General features: G+C 45.4%; 1 protein-coding gene across 9 annotated transcripts in view; it reads left to right on the top strand.

Annotated features, from left to right (window-relative positions):
• nckap5l (NCK-associated protein 5-like) overlaps window positions 1–20,868 on the top strand; it is an 837,372-nt gene that overhangs the window by 340,868 nt on the left and 475,636 nt on the right. The window contains exon 1 of one of the 9 annotated variants that reach the window (XM_038789869.1): window positions 775–800. The exons of 6 other annotated variants lie outside the window; for them this stretch is intronic. In XM_038789869.1, the coding sequence (XP_038645797.1) occupies window positions 790–800 (11 nt within the window). In that variant the 5' untranslated portion in view covers window positions 775–789. Of the gene's footprint in view, window positions 1–774; window positions 801–14,022; window positions 14,042–20,226; window positions 20,396–20,868 lie in introns of those variants that run through there. 2 more of the 9 variants (XM_038789873.1, XM_038789867.1) reach the window with 2 other exon arrangements.

The following is a 20,868-nucleotide window of genomic DNA, read 5'->3' as shown; positions in this document are numbered from 1 at the left end:
ATCCACCACCTAATGTGCTTTTAAAACTGTCCTTAGCTTTCTTTCCAATAGCTTGCTTTTTGGAGTTACTTTCTGAACTGTATTTGCTGTCTATCTCGCGTTACTGTAAACACGCTAAAGATCTGGCCCAGAACCCGGTTATTCATCTGGTCACCTGTCAAGCATTCCTTGACGCAGCAGCTTTCCCAGTTGACTTTTCTATTTAGGATGACTGCAATATCTGACTCGTATTCACTTGTATCAAATTAGGAGGAGAGCCGTACCCATGATAGGGAATCAATCATTTTGTTTGTCAATATATAAAGTTTTGAAATCCGATGTGTATAGGAAGTTACATTTTTAAAAAATCTCAGTGAATGTAGATATTTTCTTGGATCAAAATTAGAATGACATTTTAATGCAGAAATGCATGAGCATAATTTTTTGCAAAGGCTCAAGTATGTGGGTCGGTGGAATTCCTATCATAGTTACATTAATTACAGCTAACAGCCAGCATTCGTGTGTCCAATAGCAAAAATTGTTTGCATTCTTAACATTGCTCCACACTATAGACATCATTACTGGTCTGTAAACTGTTTTATCTGGAGGACTCTGGTGGTATGTTCCTGTGTATATTTTGCAACATCATAGAGTCATAGGTCTAGATTTTACCAGCCCATTGGAGGCAGGCTACAAAGCCAGGAGGAATGGTCATATCATAGTGAATAGCTTTGGAAAGGAAGCCCAACCATTTTTATGTCACATCTGGATATTACTGAAAGCAACCAGGCTGGGACGTTAAGCTGGATCATGGCAGGAAGGTAATTAAGCCTGTTAAACAAACAAATAACTGTTATTTTCCTATGGTTTTCTAATTTTATGTCAAGTGCGCAGGAACAACTGCATTTCAGTGTGTTTTAACAAGGTGGAGGCTTACAGATCAGTGTTGGCTTCAAGCATGGCTTGACAGGGAGAATTGAACTGAGTGGGCAACAAAGGTATAATCAGGAGCAGGTATAAATGTGACTAGCACAGCTAACCATTGGAATGCTCTCTTGGAGTTAGCATTTGTGTGTGTGGAGCAAAGGGAATGTGAGGCGCTGAAAACTGAGTGCATTAATTTGCCATGGGCCTCATTCACTCAGGCCCGGAAGCCTCCAGGGAGGATGAGCGTCAGAGGCGGAGAGAGCTGCAGCCACAAGCAGGAGGGCAGCAATAACCAGTGGAGAAACAGGAAGATGAGGCAGGCAGGGGGCAAAGACGAGGAGGTCTCATATTTGCATAAGGGGATTCCCACCGGGCCACGATGTTGCGCCGTCCTGTGAAACCCCTCTAAAGTCCCTCTACACTATTCCCTTATCGTCCATATGCCTATCCAATGACCATTTGAATGCGTTTAGTGTTGGCGAGTCCACTACTGTTGCAGGCAGGGCATTCCACGTCCTTACAACTCTCTGAGTAAAGAACCTACCTATGACATCTGTCCTATATCTATCTCCCCTCAATTTAAAGCTATGTCCCCTCGTGCTGGACATCACCATCCGAGGAAAAAGGCTCTCACTGTCCACCCTATCTAATCCTCTGATCATCTTGTACGTCTCAATTAAGTCACCTCTTAACCTTCTCTCTAATGAAAACAGCCTCAAGTCCTTCAGCCTTTCCTCATATGATCTTCCCTCCATACAGGCAACATTCTTGTAAATCTCCTCTGTACCCTTTCCAATGCTTCCACATCCTTCCTATAATGTGGTGTTGCACGTTTTACTTGAGTGTAATTCGCGTTTATTGGAGTGTATTAACATGCCTCCGTTTAAAGGCCGTGTGCTTAACACTGCTAGGCTCTATGTATGTATTTTCAGCTCGGGAGTCGCCAGGTGCCGTATCTAGACACCTCGCAAATATTCCAAGGTCAGGTTCAAAGTAATAAAACGATACACCGATTAGTAAGTTCCAAACGATCAATATTTATTATACAAATATAATAAATACGCATGCACACGCTAAAGGACTAAGCTATAACTAAACTAAGCGATCAGAATACTTAACTAAACAGGAACAGGCAAGGTCAGGGAGCGAGGCCTTCGTTCCGATCTTGGTCTGTAACCTTCAGAGAGTGTGCTGGTCGCTGGGGGTCTAGTGGGCCTGGTTCGCGTAGCGAGCGTCGTATTGTCACTTACGGTTCGGCGGCTGGTGCTCAACGGCTGGAGTCAGGATACAGGTCGAAGTTCTTGGTCAAAGCCGGAGCACGAAACAACAGCTCAAGCCGGAGCACAAACAGACAGGACCATGTGTGGGGGTCTATCTTTATAGGGCCCCAATGTCCGTGCCTCTTTTGGGGCGGGCTTTCACCTTCAGGTATCGATTGGATCAAATCTCAATCGATGTCTTATTAATTCCCCAATCTGAGGGTCTCTCCTCGATGGAGGGGGCGGTCTCTATGGTCTTTTGTGGTGGATACCTCTGGTGCCGCTCTGTCTGGACATCCACTTAAAGTATCTATTCAAAACCCAAATGTTGCCATTGTGTGTGCCCAGATCTGGATTGCCTTATTAATATGCAAAGCGTTTTGCTATTAACACCTTTGGTTTGAGATCTTGCACCTGGCCAGAAACTGGTTTTGCTGCTTGCAAAATGCTAATCAGTCTTTGCAGACTGCTGTCTTGGCTGAACTGCTTTTTCCCTGCAGTCTTAGCAATTCTCCATCTTGTTAGTCCAGTGTCCATTTTAGGTGGCTACAGTGGCGACCAGAACTGCACACAATACTCCAAATGCGGCCGCACCAGAGTTTTGGACAACTGCAACATGACCTAATGGCTCCGAAACTCAATTCCTCTACCAATAAAAGCTAAGATGTGGAGATGCCGGCGTTGGACTGGGGTGAGCACAGTAAGAAGTCTTACAACACCAGGTTAAAGTCCAACAGGTTTGTTTCAAACACGAGCTTTCGGAGCACGGCTCCTTCTTCAGGTGAATGGAAAGGCTTGTTCCAGAAATGTTTATATAGACACAGTCAGAGATGCCCCGGAATGCGAGCACCTGCAGGCAATCAAATCATCAAAGATGCAGAGAGAGAGGTAACTCCAGGTTAAAGAGGTGTGAATTGTCCCAAGCCAGTTCAGTCGGTAGGCCTCTGCAAGTCCAGGCTTGTTGGTGGGGGCCGAATGTAATGCGACATGAATCCCAGATCCCGGTTGAGTCCGCATTCATGCGTGCGGAACTTAGCTATAAGTTTTTGCTCAGCAATTTTGCGTTGTCGCGTCTCCTGAAGGCCTCCTTGTAGAATGCTGACCCGGAGATCAGAGGCTGAATGGCCTTGACTGCTGAAGTGTTCCCCAACTGGAAGGGAACAGTCCTGCCTGTTGATAGTCGCACGATGCCCGTTTATTCGTTGTCGCAGTGTCTGCATGGTCTCGCCAATGTACCACGCTTCGGGACATCCTTTCCTGCAGCGTATGAGGTAGACTACATTGGTCGAGTCGCACGAGTATGCGCCGCGTACCTGGTGGGTGGTGTTTCCACGTGTAATGGTGGTGTCCATGTCGATGATCTGGCATGTCTTGCAGAGATTACCCTGGCAGGGTTTTGTGGTGTTGTGGTTGCTGTTCTGAAGGCTGGGTAATTTGCTGCAAACAATGGTTTGTTTGAGGTTGCGCGGTTGTTTGAAGGCCAGTAGTGGGGGTGTGGGGATGACCTTGGCAAGATGTCCATCCTCGCTGATGATGTGTTGGAGGCTGCGAAGAAGATGTCGTAGTTTCTCCGCCCCAGGAAAGTACTGGACGACGAAGGGTACTCTGTCAGTGGTGTCCCGTGTTTGTCTTCTGAGGAGGTCGGTGCGGTTTTTTTGCTGTGGCGCGGTGGAACTGTCGATCAATGAGTCGAGCGCCATATCCCGTTCGTACGAGGGCATCTTTCAGCATCTGTAGGTGTCTGTTGCGCTCCTCCTTGTCTGAGCAGATCCTGTGTATACGGAGGGCTTGTCCATAGGGGATGGCTTCTTTAATGTGTTTCGGGTGAAAGCTGGAGAAGTGGAGCATCGTGAGATTATCTGTGGGCTTGCGGTAAAGCGAGGTGCTGAGGTGACCGTCCTTGATGGAGACGAGTGTGTCCAAGAATGGAACTGAATTTGGAGAATAGTCCATGGTGAGTTTGATGGTGGGATGGAACTTATTGATGTCATCGTGTAGTCGTTTCAGTGATGTCTCGCCGTGGGTCCAAAGGAAAAAAATGTCATCGATGTATCTGGTGTATAGCATCGGTTGAAAGTCCTGTGTGGTGAGGAAGTCCTGTTCAAACTTGTGCATGAAGATGTTGGCATATTGAGGTGCAAATTTGGTCCCCATGGCTGTTCCGTGCGTCTGGATGAAGAATTTGTTGTCGAAGGTGAAGACGTTGTGGTCTAGAATGAAACGGATGAGTTGCAGAATTGCGTCTGGAGATTGGCAGTTGTCGGTGTTGAGGACTGAGGCTGTTGCAGCAATGCCGTCGTCATGGGGGATGCTGGTGTAGAGTGCCGAGACATCCATTGTGACGAGGAATGTTCCTGGTTCAACTGGTCCATGGGTGCTGAGTTTCTGTAGGAAGTCCGTCGTGTCGCGACAGAAGCTGGGTGTACCTTGTACGATGGGTTTCAAGATGTCCTCGATGTGGCAAGAGAGGTTCTCACACAGGGTCCCATTGCCTGAAACGATAGGACGGCCTGGTGTGTTGGCCTTGTGTATTTTTGGGAGCTAATAAAAGCTAACACACCGTATGCCTTCTTAACAACCCTCTCAGCCTGGGTGGCAATTTTCAGGGATCTATGGACATGGACACCGAGATCTCTCTGCTCGTCCACACTACCAAGAATCTTACCATTAGCCCAGTCTGCAGTTCATCACTGCAGTAGCTGGTCACTAATGTCATGTTCAAGAGGGCTCGCCAGTGGCTGTGATTTCTCACCAATCTAGAAAGTCCGGCTGAGAAGGTTATAAGGTTCAGGACCATTGCTGGATTCCCCCAGGCTCAGGGTGTGATGGACTGCACAAGTGGTCATCAATACTAATCCATAGACTAACCAGTGCCTCCTCCCGCTCAATGCAATTGGTCTGCACCATCAGATCCTTCAGATCTATGAAAGGTTGCAAGGAAACTGCACAGTCTCAGGTGCCTAACCTTTTCAGGCCCCACCATGTGCATTCTAGGATGAATACTGGCTGGCAAGGACTCCCACTAAAGGCACAGCTCCTGATGCCTGTATGGAACCCGTGGACAGATGCAGAGGAACAACTGGAGGAGTCATTGAGAGGGCCATGGGACTTCTGAAGGTAATGTTCAGATGCCTTTGCCCATTAAGGATTTTGCATATTGTGGTGGCCTGCTCTGCACAATCTGGTTTGAGGGGGAATGCTTTGAACAATGAGGACATATTGGAGCTGATGCCTTCTCTGAGAATGAGGATATGGAGTGGGATGCTAACCCAGCTGAACAGGATGCTGCCAAGCCCCAGGGTCCGCAGACCAGGTGTCAAGGGATACCAAGAGAGAGAGAAATCTACGACACACAAACATTTCAAACGGGTGCAAAGCTGCAAATTCTGGAAAGCCGAAATAAAAACAAAATGCTGGAAATACTCAGCAGATCAGGCAATATCTTCAGAGAGAGAAACAGAGTTAGCATTTCAGGTCTGTGAGCGTTCATTGTTTCGAGAATCCAGATGCTGCAGGCAGCTGCTCCTCTACCTTTTCAGGACACACTCGAGTGATTTTCTATAAAGGTTGCCAATCCCTTGTTGGAGAATACCAGTAAGAAGTCTTACAACACCAGGTTAAAGTCCAACAGGTTTGTTTCAAACACGAGCTTTCGGAGCACGGCTCCTTCTTCAGATTCACCTGAAGAAGGAGCCGTGCTCCGAAAGCTCGTGTTTGAAACAAACCTGTTGGACTTTAACCTGGTGTTGTAAGACTTCTTACTGTGCTCACCCCAGTCCAACGCCGGCATCTCCACATCGAGAATACCAGAGACATGGCAACACTCCTGGTATAGATTGACTGCTCCAACATCTGGGCCTGGGTGCGCATAACCTCTGGAATCTCTACCAGATGCTGCCAAACCTCAAGCTGCAGCTCCAGCATCAACTGCCTTTTTGATGACTGCAGTGGAGTGTCATCAGCAAGAAGCTCAGCGTTGCCCTTGTCTCCCACAGTCCCGCATCAGCTGCCTGTGGTCTGCCATCCTGGTTGAGATCCTCACGTGTGAATACCCACTGATGTGAGTGTATGTGTACAAGTGGAGGTTGCGAAGGAATGATATGAGGTGCATCCTCTGTGATCCACTCCCCCCTCAGAGGCGCAGGGCTGTCCTTCTGTCACTGCAGCTGGTTGCTCTTGTTGTTGATGTAGGAGCGATTGAAAAGTGATTGAAAGGGTAATAAACATGTTAGTTGATTTGTTAAGACTAGACACATGAGAACAGTTGTGCATAGATATAAAGCTCAAAGCAAAAGTGAAGCTAAGTCACATTTCCCTTCGTGATGCTGTGCTGATATCTCTTCAAAGCATATTACACAGATTTATCCCTCACACCATCCTTTCTTCTCCCATAATCGCATAACTGTTTATTGTTAGTCACTGTTCCTATGCTTGTGGCAGCTACATGGCTGCCATATGTGTATGGTCACTCAGTGTAGGAGCCAGCTCTGACTGACTGGGGCCTTTGACACAGGAGCTGACCCTCAGCAGACAATATTGCTGCCTCGAATGTGGTGGAACGGGGGGGGGGGGGGGGGGGGGGTGGTCTGTGGGCTTGGAGTAACATGTGGGCCAGACCAAGAATGGACGACAGATTTCCGTCCCTACAGGACGTTAGTGAACTAGATAGGTCTTTGCAATAATCAGCAATGATTTTATGGTTATTATTAGGCTTTTAATTCCAAGTATTTATTGTATTTAAATTTCACCATCTGCCTTGCTGGGGTCACCAGAGTGTTATCCTGGTCTTGGATTACTAGTTCAGTGACAATACCACCACGCCACCACCTCCGTTAAGACAAGAGAAGCAGGTGCATGGAAACTCCATTGTCTGAAAGTTCTTCAGTTGCTGCAGTAGGATTTGAATTTATAGCTCAAGACTATTTGTCCTGATCTCTTGATTGCTAGCCCAGTAACATTACCACTATGCCACAGTTAATCTACTCGGGTGAATAACCCCAGCATCTTCAACCTAGCCTTCGAGCTAAAATCCCTCTTGCCTGAAGCAGTTCTGGTAAATCTTCTCTGCACCTTCTCAAAAAGACCCTCACATCCTTCCAAAGGGGGGTGACCGAGTGCTGGATGCAATGCTCTAATTATGACCCAATCAGAGCTTTATTAAGGTTCAGCATTACTTCCCTGCTTTTGTACTTAATACAATGATTTATGAATCCCAGGATCACATGATTTGCTAACCACTCACTTAATGTGTCCTACCAGCTTCAAAGATCTATGCACACTAAACCCCAGGCCCCTCTGTCCCTGTACACCCTTTAGAACTGTGCCATTAATTTTGTATTTCCTCTGCCTTTCCTTTCTGCCCAAATGCATAATTTCACTCTTCCTTGTATTAAATTCCAACTGCCACTTGTCTGCCCATTCTGCCAACCTGTCTGTGCCCTGTTGCAATCCATTGATACCACCCTCACTGTTTGCCATACCTTCGAGGTAGATATCATCAGGAAATTTTACTCGGCATTTCAATATCCAAGTCATTTATATAGATTTGAAAAAAAATCATTTTTCAAAAACATCATTCGTTGATCTAAAAAAAAAATCTCAGAACCATTTGAGAAAAGCAGAGATTTTAGATTGGTTAAATTGAGGTTTGTCATTCAGCCGAAATCTCTACTTGATAGTTGGTGCTTTTTCACAAAAAGGATTTAAAAGCAGAGCGAACATTTTGAGTGGCATTGGTGATTGTTGAATAGAGTTATTAATCATTTTTCTTAATAAAAAGTGACAAACTAGTTGACTCTGAAAGGTTCCAGTAATTTCAATGCTCCAGACATAGCTTTAAATATGATTTATCAGACACCATGAACAAAGGACTTAAGAACTGATGTCAGTATGTATCTATCTCTGCATGAAAGCAGTGGGTTGCAATCAGCATAATCAAGCTGGCAGATAGTATTCTTGAACTTCTCCTCCTTACTACCGTACATAAGCGAGGCCTTGACCTCGGTGCTTCTTGCAGAGAAAAAAGCTAAGTTTGCCCAAGGCTAGTTTAGATGTCTCTGGAGCACTGACCATGTGGAAAACATCACAGTTTGCTCTCCATGGCCTTTTATTCTCGGTATTTCCTAATCCGCATTTACATTATAAACCTTTAGCTCCATCCTAGCCTGTGTAAAATATTACTATGTATATAAAAATTGAAAATGTATAGACTCAAGTTCATGGAACGCGATCTTGTTGGCACGTAATTATATGCTTTCTTAAAAGAAAGTCTAATTTTAAAAACTCACGAGAAATTATAAATAAAACCAGACGATTAACAGCAATAGAAAAGGCTGGGAGTACACACACACACGGTTAGTTGGCATCCCAATGTAAAAAGCAATTTCACATTTTGGCTGCAACCTTTATCAGAATGCAATGAATGTCATTGTGACGCGCAAAGAAGGATTCTCCTTCACTTGTATCATCAATATGGAATCCAGTCAAGGGCGGTTACAAGGAAAGATCCCATAATAGCACTTGTGCCTTGCAGCTATTTTGGGTCATGTGAATTGAATTCTCGTACCAAAATCAAAATAGTTGCTACTTGGGGAAGGAGAAGTAACAGAAGATGTGAAATTTGAGTAACTGTGGTGAATGTAACTCCGTAATTCACACTGTATTGTATATACATGAGACCATGCATTTGTCAGCACAGTTGCATTGCCCGACCACTAGGGGGAGTAGCACTGGGAATGCATAGGAGTTTGTACAGGGCTCCACCCTTGGCTCCGCCCACGACTCCTCCCCCTGGACTGCTGTATAAATACCAATGCTCAGAGCCAGTCGTTCAGTTCATCGAGAGTTCAATGCGGAACAGGCTGGCTCTGTTGTAAGTAGATTAAAACCACTGTTCATATTTTAAAGCACGTGTCTAGTGAATTGATGGTTCCATCAGTAACCAAATAGGAGAGGGAAATGTGAATATGAAAAGCCTGGCAAACAGCACAATGTATTGAGTTGAGAATCAACAAAACCACTAAGTATTTACATTTGGAACTATTTGCTGTAAATTGGTTTGGTGATTTTAGGAGTCTACAGGCATCATGGTGTGTGTGTTTCATTTGATTTGACCCACTGAAATTTCAGGATAATTCCATGGTCTCAGTCTTCCAGAGACGAGCTACTTTTGCAGAAAGTGTGGGTTGGGGAATCCAATTTGCAGTGTTTCTAATGTATCCTATGTAGCTTACTGCTGTTAGTTTATGAGATGAACAAAGTGCTAAAGGCGGGAATATTCAGTCCCGACAGCAGCAGGCATTGTTGAGGATGGGATGGGAAAATTTGGAGAGGAGCCAAAAGTTAGTTGACTTTTGTTTTAGCCGCCACACATTTTCTCGCCCCGCTGGTGGTGATGCCTGCTGTTGTCGGGACCGAAAATTCCTATCCTAATGTACACCAAATTAACATATTTTACTAAATTTAGTTTGTGTCTTTGTGATGCTTCACACAGCAAAGAGGGATTTGGACAGCACAAGAATGTTTAGGGGTGAATGGATAAGTCTATCTCACGGTTTTATTGATCCATACAGATTAGAATGTGCCAGGTTAAATTTCCAGTCTGCTCTGTGTTTGTTGATGTCAGATAGTAGGGCAGCTGCAAGTGGTTTCAGTGTAGCTGGGATAGAGAGGGCTCCAGTAATTCCTTGCTTTAAAATATTTGTGTGTGGGTTTGATGAAAATGGGATCGATTTCAGCTCTGATGCACCCCCATTATAAAATAGCATCTCCGGACTGGCTGTTTAGGCTCACGCATGAAAGAAAACACTTGGTTGACAGGGTACTGCAAGTTCAGGAATGACTGTTTTCAGAAGAGAAAGTTTTTTAAAAAGTGCAGTGAGGAGAAAATGATATTTGCTGTTATCAGACGAGATCGGGCGTTTTCAGACTAGTATGGCCGTAGGCTATATTTGCTGTTATGATCGATTGTCGGCAAGAATGTTCACTTTTGTTTTTCGTGAGGCATCATTATTTATAGTAATACAGAATCAATCTGGGGAAGAATCTTGTCATGGTGCCTGGAACAAATGCTCATGTGATATAAAAAATGACATTAATTTTGTCAAGAATCAAACACTGGATAGCTTAATGGAGTTTAAGTTGACTGAGGGAGACAGTAATACTACTTTTGGTTAATATGGACTTTTAACTGCAGTGATATAATACTTGTATTTTCAATGTAATAGAAATCAAAAGCATTCATAGCAACTGACTTTTACTGAATTGATCTTTTGTGTGATGTTATGTCATGACTGGAATATTTGGTTCAGCTCTACCCCAACAACAACAATAACCGCAACTTGCAATTATATAGTGCCTTTAACATAATGAAACATCCCAAGATGCTACACAGGGGCTTTATAAGACAAAATATGACAGTAGCAGGAAATATAGGGAACGTAGGACAGGAGTAGAACGTTCAGCCTGCCCTGCCATTCAATGAGATCATGGTTGATCAATGACTTAACTCCATATCCCTTAATATCTTTGCTTAACAAAAATCTTGGGCTGGATTCTCCGATCCCCGACGCCAAAATCGCGTTTGGTGATCGGCCAGAGAATCCATTTTTACGAATCGGGGTCGCCGCTGTATTTTCGATTCTCTGCCCCCCCTCAAAACCTGCGTACTCGTGGAGTAAGCCCCATGCTGTCGGGATGGCCTCAGGACATCACCTGAGGCCCTACCCCAATGCTCTACCCCGGTTGGCTGAGTCCCCGATGGTGTGCGGCGCGTCTCCTCATAATTTTCGGGGATCTCGCATGGCGACGGTGGGTTGTGTCCAGCGCTGCCATAGTTGACGGGAATGAGGGGGGGGGGGAGACGTTCCTTTGGCAGTGGGGACTCGGCGGGGTGTGGGGGGACTGGTGAGAGGTGGTCAGGGCATGGCGAGGAGGGTTACAGGGGGCAGGTTTTAGCAGGCCAGGTCCACACACGGCCGCCGCCATATTGTACGGCATAGCCACCACAGGTAAAGCCGGGGGAACATAGGTGCAGTGGTGGCGCCGACGTTTTGGTCGTAAGACCAGATGGATCCTGTGGACATATCTGCAGGATCGGAGAATCCAGCCCCTTATCTATCTCAGATTTATTTTTTAGAAAATATTTTATTGAGGCATTTATAATTTTAACATTTTAACATTCTAAACAACAATGGTCTAGCTCGCACACAAACCCCACAATAACATACCCAACTTCCCCCCCCCCCCCCGCCCTAACTCTTAGCTACCCATATATTAGATTCCCTGCCCTTATTCTTCCCCTCTCCCCCCCCTCCCTCCCCCATTTCCACCCTCCCTCCTGCTAATGGTCAGTTTTCCTTGAAGAAGTCGATGAACGGCTGCCACCTCCGACTGAATTACTGTAATGAACCCCTTAAGGCGAACTTAAATCTATCTCGGATTTAAAATGAACAACTGTGTGGTAGTATAACTAGAGGTACTACGGTACCTGGGAGTGTGAGCTGCTATTGGTGTAGAAGGCTCGCTGTCTATTGGCCCAAGTGTTGTCTTCTCATTGGTTGAGAGGAAGGTAGCTCTGTCTACATGGCGGAGTATAAGAACCCGTGTTTCCCAGCAGCCATCGTTCTTTCTGTACGCAAGCTGCTGGGCACACTTCTTGTAGATTAAAGCCTTCGATTCGGACTACTCCTTCGTTTCTGTGTTCATTGATCGCGCATCAAACTGATCCAGCTTCAACTATTGCTTGTGGGAGAGAGTTCCAAATTCCAAACCTCTACCACCCTTTGAGTGCAGAAGTTCTTTGTAACATCTCTCATGAATGGCCGAGCCTTAATTTTTATACTATGCCCCTAGATTTAGAAACTCCAACAAGTAGAAACAGTCTTTCCCTGATAATATGGGGGCAGGTAGCCAAACGCTTGGTTAAAGTGACAGGTTTCAAGCATTGTCTGAAAGGAGGAAAGAGAGCTGGGAAGGCAGAGATTTACAAAGGGAATTTCAGAACTTTGGGCCCTGGCAATTGACGCGTGATTATCAATAGATGCTGAGCGAGGGCAGCACGGTGGCTAAGTGGGTTAGCACTGCGGCCTCACGGTGCCGAGGTCCCAGGTTCGATCCCGGCTCTGGGTCACTGTCCGTGTGGAGTTTGCACATTCTCCCCCGTGTTTGCATGGGTTTCGCCCCCACAACCCCCAAAAAATGTGCAAGCTGGGTGGATTGGCCAGGCTAAATTGCCCCTTAATTTGAAAAAATGAATTGAGTACCCTAAATTTATAAAAAAATTAGATGCTGAGTGGTTGTTTCCCTTGTGGGAGAATCTAACACCAGAGGGCATATTCGCAGAGTAAGGGCTCTTCCATTTAAGACAGAAATGAAAAGGAATTTCTTCTCTTGGGGAGGGGGTAATGAATCTCTGGAATTCGTTACCAAAGACGGCTATGGAGGCTGGGTTGTTAGGTATGTTCAAGGCTGAGATGGACAGATTTTTAATCAGTGAGGGAATCGAGGGTTGTGGGGATTAGGTGGAAAAATGGAGTTGAGCATTATCATTTCAGACCAGAGATCTCATTGAATGGCGGGTCAGACTCAATGGGTTGAATGGAGTACTTGTGCTTCTGCGCCTTATGGTCGTATGGTCAATAGTGCAGTGTTTTAAATTGGAGGTGCTCGAGAGCCCAGAATTAGAAGGGCACAGATATCTCAGAGGATTGTGGGATTGGAGGAAATTACAGAGTTGGGCAGGGGTGAGGCCATGGAGGAATTGAAGGGGCGGCATGTGGCGCAGTGGTTAGCACTGGGATTGCGGCGCTGAGGACCCTGGTTTGAATCCCGGCCCTGGGTCACAGTCCGTGTGGTGTTTGCACATTCTCCCTGTGTCTGCGTGGGTTTCACCCCCGCAAACCAAAGATGTGCAAGTTAGGTGGATTGGCCACACTAAATTGCACCTTAATTGGAAAAAAAATAATTGGGTACTCTAAATTAAAAAAAAAAAATGGAGGAATTGAAAACTAGGATGAAGCTTTTAAAATTGTGGTCTTGCATCATCAGGAGCCAGTGTGTGTCAGCGAGCATTCGGGTGATTGATTGATGAACTGCATGGGCATTGCGCAGAATTTTGGATGATGAGGGGGTAACCTGTGGGAGGCTGACCAAGAGTGCGTTGAAATAGTCAAGTTGAGAGCTGACATAAACATGGATGAGGGTTTTCAACATAGTTAAACTAAGAAAAGTGTAGAGTCTGGCAAAGGTACAGAGGTGGAAATAGGTGGTGTTACAATCAGGTGAAGAGGGGGCCGATCGACTCCTTTCTCCTTCCTCTCCTCATTTGACAACACCATGTTATTTTTGTGTGAAAAGCATATCCGTGAGAATTTAGTGGTTACTTATCTGTTTACGTGCTGTGATCCTAAAAGAACCAATCGGACTGGTTTTAATTGATCAAAGTAAAATAATGCAATACTCGGAGTTTCACATGCATGGACACAAAAATATGGATTATAGAGTGGGGAAAAATAGTTGGTCAAATTAGAGTCCATAAAATGTAAAAGCAATTTCCAGTCTGTAGTTCGGTGACTCCACTGGCTTGAGGCTAAATTTGGTGGTAATGATGCTTCTGATTTAAAGATGTAGACAGCTGATTTGGTTGTTTGTCTGGAGACGGTAGAGCTGAGCTGAATTCTGCAGCAGGGGCATGGTCACAGTCAGCTAACCGGGTTGCCAGGTGGGTTGGAGAGAGAGGAGGGACCCCATTTGGATCATCTCTCTCAGTTTCTCACTTTTTTGTTCCCAGTTCTGCTGAGAAAGTGTGTGCTTGAACCATACAGAGGGTTCGCTTAGCATGTGACATTCCATCTTCAATTGCCGGGTATCCAAATAAGGTAAATGTTCGTCTATCCCAAGTGTAATTTGATTAAGACATGCCTGGGCCTTCTTGTCAAAGCGATTGGTTTTCAAGGTCTGTCTCCAACAGGCATTATCTCAGCTGATTGCCTTATTGCACGGGCGGCACAGCAGCACAGTGGTTAGCACTGGTGTTTCACGACGGCAGGGTCCCAGGTTCGATTCCCAGTTTGGGTCACTGTCTTTGCGGAGCCTGCACGTTCTCCCAGTGTCTGCGTAGGTTTCCTCTGGGTGCTCCAGTTTCCTCCCCCGAAAGACGTGCTGTTGGGTAATTTGGACATTCTGAATTCTCCCTCTGTGTACCCAAACAGGCGCCGGAATGTGGCGACTGGGGGCTTTTCACAGTAACTTCATTGCAGTGTTAATGTAAGCCTACTTCAGCCAATAAAGATTTTTAAAAAAAAAATGATGCCTTATTCATGGGACAGGAGATGCGAGTCCTTGCATTCCCAAGGAGACATTGGGTGTGATTTTTCCGGTCATGCCCGCTCTGAGACCAGAAATCCCTGTCTGTCAAATTGTTCATCCCTCCCATGATCATTCACATGGCAGGTGGGCCCAGGAATTTAACCTAATTGTCTTTGGGTTTTCCGTACTTGCCATCCTCATTTCAATAGATTGAAATGTTGAATATGAAGTAATGCAAATTGCAGTAGCCATCTTTGACTGTGATCTCAAGTCGCCTTAGTATTTGTGTTTATAAAAAGTCTGCTTTGTAAAAGTTCAGTCCAGATTTTTAGCTCCATTTTGAAGATCACTATTTGAAATAAGTATGTCTTCTGGACTTTCTCCTGGGTTTGTCACAAATGCCTAAGAAATTAATCTTCCATTCTTGGAACTACTTGCACAATCTGGGAAGGTTCACATTAGTTGTGATATATTTTAGCTGCATTTCCATATCTGTGATTTGTGTATTAATTCACCTATGTTTCTCAGAGCCCTACCTGAAGTGAATTTGGGGAGCGACATTTGAAATTCTGCTTAGATTAGACCTAGGGTACAATATTAATATTAATTTGGAGTGGATAGCACGGTGGCGGAGTAGTTAGCACTGCTGCCTCACGGCTCTGGGCAGTGTCTGTGTGGAGTTTGCACATTCTCCCCGTGTTTACGTGGGTTTCGCCCACACAACCCAAAGATGTGCAGGGTAGGTGGATTGGCCACGCTAAATTGCCCCTTAATTAGATAAAATGAATGGGTGCTCTAAATTTAAAAATAATATATTAATTTGGCACCAACATGCACTAAATCAACATGCGAGATGTAACATCTTTTTTGCAGTTGTTCAGTACGGACAGTCCGAGTAAGGATTTGCTGAAGCACATTATTTGTGCAGGGTAGACAGAGGGCTGATTTTTATTTTTGCCAAATTGGGATGACTCATGAGCTTTCTAAATATGGTGGACTGGTCCTAATTCCGGGATTACCGAACTGCGTTCTTAAGAGCTTTTGATTTTCAGGAGTATCTTTTAAAATTGCTGGCTGGTTCAGGCCACAGGCCCGAAAACACCAAATCTGACCAGCTCCATTGAGGGGATAGGCAGGTCCTGGTCCTCCACAATTTTCATAGAGTCAGACCAGCACTGTAGGGATTCTATGATTTCCCACAGCACTGACCCCTGTTACACAGTGTGAGAATGAAAATCCAGCTCATAGTTTTACGTTGCATCTAATAATATTAGATGTGGTGTGAGAATGCTTAAAATCAGCCCACCCTTCCCCAAAACTGAAATATTAGTTCTGCAGCATCAACATTCCGTATGTTCAAGAGAAAGTAGTCTGGAAAACATTTATTAAGATGTGTTAAATGACACAAAATTTGCAATTATATTTTGTGTATATATTTTATGTGTGTTGATTTCTTTATTTATATGTACAATATTTATGCATACATACAATATTTATATGCCATATACATGCTTGTAATTAGTATAATATTGTCCAGTTTATAGTCAACTGACACATTATTTATTGCTGGGTAAATTTACAAAGATCCGGGGTAAACTACAAAGAAAATTACAGAACAAGAGCCGGGATTCTCCCCCAACCGGCGGGCGGGACGTACCGGTGCCGAAGAGTGGCGTGAACCACTCTGGCGTCGGGCCGCCCAGAAGTTGCGGAATCCTCTGCACTTCCGGGGGCTAGGCCGGCGCTGGAATGGTTGGCGCCATGTCAACCGGTGCCGAAGGGCCTCTGCCAGCTGGCGTGAGTTAGCGCATGCGCGGGAGCGCCAATGTGTTCTGGCGCATGCGCTGAACCACTGGCGTGATTCCTGCGCATGCGCAGGGGGGTTCTTCTCCGCGCCGGCCATGGCGGAGCTTTACAGAGGCCGGCGTGGAGGGAAAGAGTGCCCCCACAGCACAGGCCCGCCCACAGATCAGTGGGCCCTGATCACGGGCCAGGCCACTGTGGGGGGCCCCCCCTGGGGCCGGATCCCCCCACATCCCCCTGAGGACTCCACAGGCCACCCTCAGAGCCAGGTCCCGCCGGTATGGACCTTGTGTATTTCACGCTGGCGGGACTGGCCGAAAACGGGTAGCTGCCCATCGGGGCCCGGACAATCGCTGGGGGGGGGGGGGCGGGCCACTGCCAACGGCCCCCGACCAGCGTGACGTGATCCCTGCCCCAAGCAAAAAACCGCCGCCGGAGAATTCGGCAGCCGCCGTCGGCGCGGCGAGGCAGGATTCACGATTCACGCCGTGGCCCGGCGATTCTCCGATCCGGCAGGGGGTCGGAGAATCCCGCCCAAGGTTACGCATCGGAATTCCAGATTTATCCAATTATACTGTACATCTCCAAATGTACCAATAAAATTGAAGCGTATATTCTAATATTGCCTTCTGTTAGCCCATAAATCCAGGTAAATCTTATCAAAACTTTAGATTTAGCACTGATTGTGTTCATTGTAAAGTAGCTCTGCTCATATGTTGTAATAGTGTCTGAGGGAGGAAACCTGTGCCCTCCCCATAGTGTGTTTTGTGAAGAGGAGGCATTTAAGCAGGTGGGTGGGCGTCCCGCTGCCTTCCTGTCCTGCTGCATTTGAGACCCCTAAAGTGGCCAATTACCAATAGCCTAACGGCGGCCGGGAAACTGTTATGTTTGCTCACAGGCTTCCCGGGCTGGTGGAGAGATCCCTCATTGAAAGGCACTCAGTAACTAATCATGGAACCAAGCATTGGGAAATGGGGTCCAGCTGAGAGCCACACCTTGCTCTTGCTGCTCTCCCCTCCTCCAAGACTCCACTCCCTTCCCCATGGATCGAGTGCTGATCCTAGGCCTAACGTGAGTGTCGTACTGATAGAACAAAGAACAATACAGCACAACAACAGGCCCCTTGGCCCTCCAAGCCTGTTCCGGTCATGATACCAACCTTTGCCAAAACCCTCAGCACTTCCTTGTGCCGTATCCCTCTATACCCATCCTATCCATGTGTTTGTCAAGATGCCTTTTGAATGTCGTTAATGTATCTCCTTCCACAACCTCCCCTGGCAACGCGCTACAGGCACTCGCCACCCTCTGCGTAAAAAAACCTGCCTCGCACTTCTCTAAACTTAGCCCCATGGAACTTAAACCTATGCCCCCTGGTGACTGCCCATCTACTCTATCCATGTCCCTCATAATCTTGTCGACCTCTATCAGGTCACCCCTCAACCTCCGTTTTTCTAATTAAAACAGTCTGATACGATTCAGCCTCTCCACATAGCTAACACCCTCCAGACAAGGCAACATCCTGGTAAACCTCCTCTGCACCTTTTTCAAATCCTCCACATCCTTCTGGTAGTATGGCGACCAGAATTGTGCGCAATATTCCAAGTGCGGCCTTACCAAGGTTTTATACTCAAGGTAGCATGACTTGCCAGCTTTTATACTCGATGCCACGTCCAATGAAAGCAAGCATTCTGTATGCTTTCGTGACTACCTTGTCCACTTGTGCTGCCACCTTCAAAGATCTGTGGACCTGCACGCCCAGATCTCTCTGACTTTTTATAGTCCTGAGAGTTTTACCATTTACGGTATATTTCTCCTCTGTGTTAGACCTACCAAAATGAATTACCTCACATTTGTACGGATTAAACTCCATTTGTCATTTCTCTGCCCAAGTCTCCAATCTATCTATCTCCTGCTGTATCTTCTGACAATCCTCAACACTATCTGCCACTCCACCAACCTTGGTGTCATCCGCGAACTTGCAAATCAGACCGGCTACATTTCCTCCAAATCGTTTGTGTACACCACAAACAACAGAGGCCCAAGCATCAATCCCTGTAAAATACCACTCGTCACAACCTTCCATTCAGAGAAACACCCTTCAACTGCTACCCTTTGCCTTCTGTGACCGAGCCAGTTATGTATCCATCTTACCACCTCATCTCTGATCCCATATGACTTCACCTTTTGTACCAGTCTTCCATGAGGCACCTTTTCAAAGGTTTTACTGAAGTCCATGTAAACAACATCCACCGCCCTTCCCAGATCAATCATTTTTGTCACCTCCTCAAAAAACTTGATCACGTTTGTGAGGCACAACCTTCCCTTCACAAATCCATGCTGTCTCATAGCAACCAGTAGCACTGCCATTCAATGGAGTTCATAGCCAATCAGAGGACAGGACTTCCCCCCACCCCACCCCTGGGGTCCTTAGTCCATTGGCCTGCTCAGTGTTTAATTGACACTTGATGAGGCAGCCTTCCTGGAAAGAAGTGACGCGGGGCTCTTACCAGCTCTCCAGTCAGCAGCTGGGACCCCTGTCATTTTGGCAAGAATCCACCCTTATATTGAAGCCACTAAGAATGCACTGAAGATTCATACTCCAAACGATTGAAAAAATACCTGAGAGCTGTTCAGTCTGTTTGGTGCTTAAAAAAAAATGAATGGCACATTGATTGACATGAAGGGCGTGATCTAACAATTTAAAAAAATACATTGTTCTGGACAGGATTAGAGGGGTCATTCTTGGCGATTGTATTGCTGGAAACAAGCCCGCTATCCAATGGCGCACTTTTTCTTTTTTCCAGGCCTCAGCGGGGCACGCCATGCCGAGGCCGCACTCGGTCACATTTCCTGCACTGAGAAGCTCAGCTCATCAGTGCGGGAAAAGATCGTGGTACCCTGATCTCTCGAGCCCCTGACGCTCCAACTCACCTGTTGGGGGGGGGGTTCTCGAGACCCCCTGCACCCTTGTACAGGCATGGCACCCCAGGCCCAATCTCTGGCGTAGTCAAAATGCCACCTCACCACCTTGCCAGTGCTAGCCTGGCACCCTGGCAGCGCCCTCTGCCAGCATGGTGTTTAAACTCACTTCACTTTAAGTCTGGGTCCCGCCCATTGAAGGTGGGATTTAGATTGTGATGTCTGACGAGACCGCCTTAGGGTCAGTAAATTGCCAGTAAACATCCAAAGCTTTCACCAAACCGCGCACCCCACTTAAACAGTTTTATGCTTAAAGATTTGTTTTTTTCCCCCTCCTATCTTTTAATATAATTCTTGTATGTGTCTTTAAATAACACATTGCCATTGTCCATAATTGTTTACTGTCCAGTATGATTGAGGCACTGTGGATTTATGTGAAAGATGTGTGTGATTCCCATGCTGTTTTTTGCTCTTTAACAATCCCTGCTGGGGTTGCTTTGTTTTATGGTTTGAATGTTTTATTTTGCCTTATGTGGTGTATTGAATCCATGCAACAAATTTTGTTTCCTGATTAGATTAGATTAAAAAATGTTATCACTTGTAGCATTATTAGGAAAGTGCCTTACATACGAGATTATTTGCCATGAAAAGAAGGGAGGGACCCCTTCCTCATCACATGATTAATTTTCCTGTTTTAGGCAGGGCTCTGTTTGAGCGACTAGTTATTTGGCAGTGGATTAAAGAGCGATTCTGTCTCCATGATGATGTAGGTCAGATGCTTGCAAATGTTTGGCGAGAGAGAAATATCCTTCTCACTAAAAGTGCAAAATACCACATGCTATATAGCTGGAAGCAATCTGTCATACAAGAATGAAGGGGGATGAAACTGTTGGTATAGCTTATCCCATATGTTCTGCATAGAATTGAAATTTATGAGTAATGAAGGCTCCATGTGGACTAATTCGGAGTTGCACAGTGTGAGATCAATCTAATGCTCCTTTTATTTATTTATATATATATATATATATATATATAAAAAAGGCAGATCTGTTTTTGTGCAGCTTTTGTAAAAAGTCACTCATACCAGCCTGTGAGGGAATTGTATTGACAATGTCTCAGAACCCATACAAGAAGGCAATCTCCCTGATGTTCCTCACAGAAGAACCTGAGTTTAGGCTGAAGCTGAGAGAGACTGTCTGCAGGTAGTAAGTGATTTCTGTCAGTAACTGCAATGGTTATCTGTGTGTCAAAAAATATTTTTAATATGGGATATTTTGAATGTGGGTGAAATTGATAGGTTTAAAAATATTTGATGTATGTTTTCTCTCGAATGATTAAATATGTTGTGATTCTTTGTTGAAATGCTGTTAGCTTCCACTCAGAGTTCAGACTCTGAACACTTGGAGAATTTTCTGCTCACTAATGTTGGAATAATTTCTCAGTAAAACTAAGCAGGAGACCACAATGAGAAACAACAGATTAGATCACATCTTCCTGACTGGTATTTGTAGAGAAACTAATATATTGCTGTTTTTAAAACTAAAAGAGTAACATTGAAGAATGGTGCCAGAAAACATTATTTTAAAAATGTAAAGCTTTATTTAAAAAATGATTCAAATTGAGTTTGATTGCAACTCACTGCAGTTTGTAGGGAAATTTTTGTCACCATGCCTGC

The sequence above is a fragment of the Scyliorhinus canicula genome, chromosome 2 (assembly GCF_902713615.1).
Source record: "Scyliorhinus canicula chromosome 2, sScyCan1.1, whole genome shotgun sequence".
In the NCBI taxonomy this organism is placed as follows: Eukaryota; Metazoa; Chordata; class Chondrichthyes; order Carcharhiniformes; family Scyliorhinidae; genus Scyliorhinus; species Scyliorhinus canicula.
The sequence above is the reverse complement of the archived record's forward strand: the minus strand, read 5'-3'. Positions and strand labels throughout refer to the sequence as shown.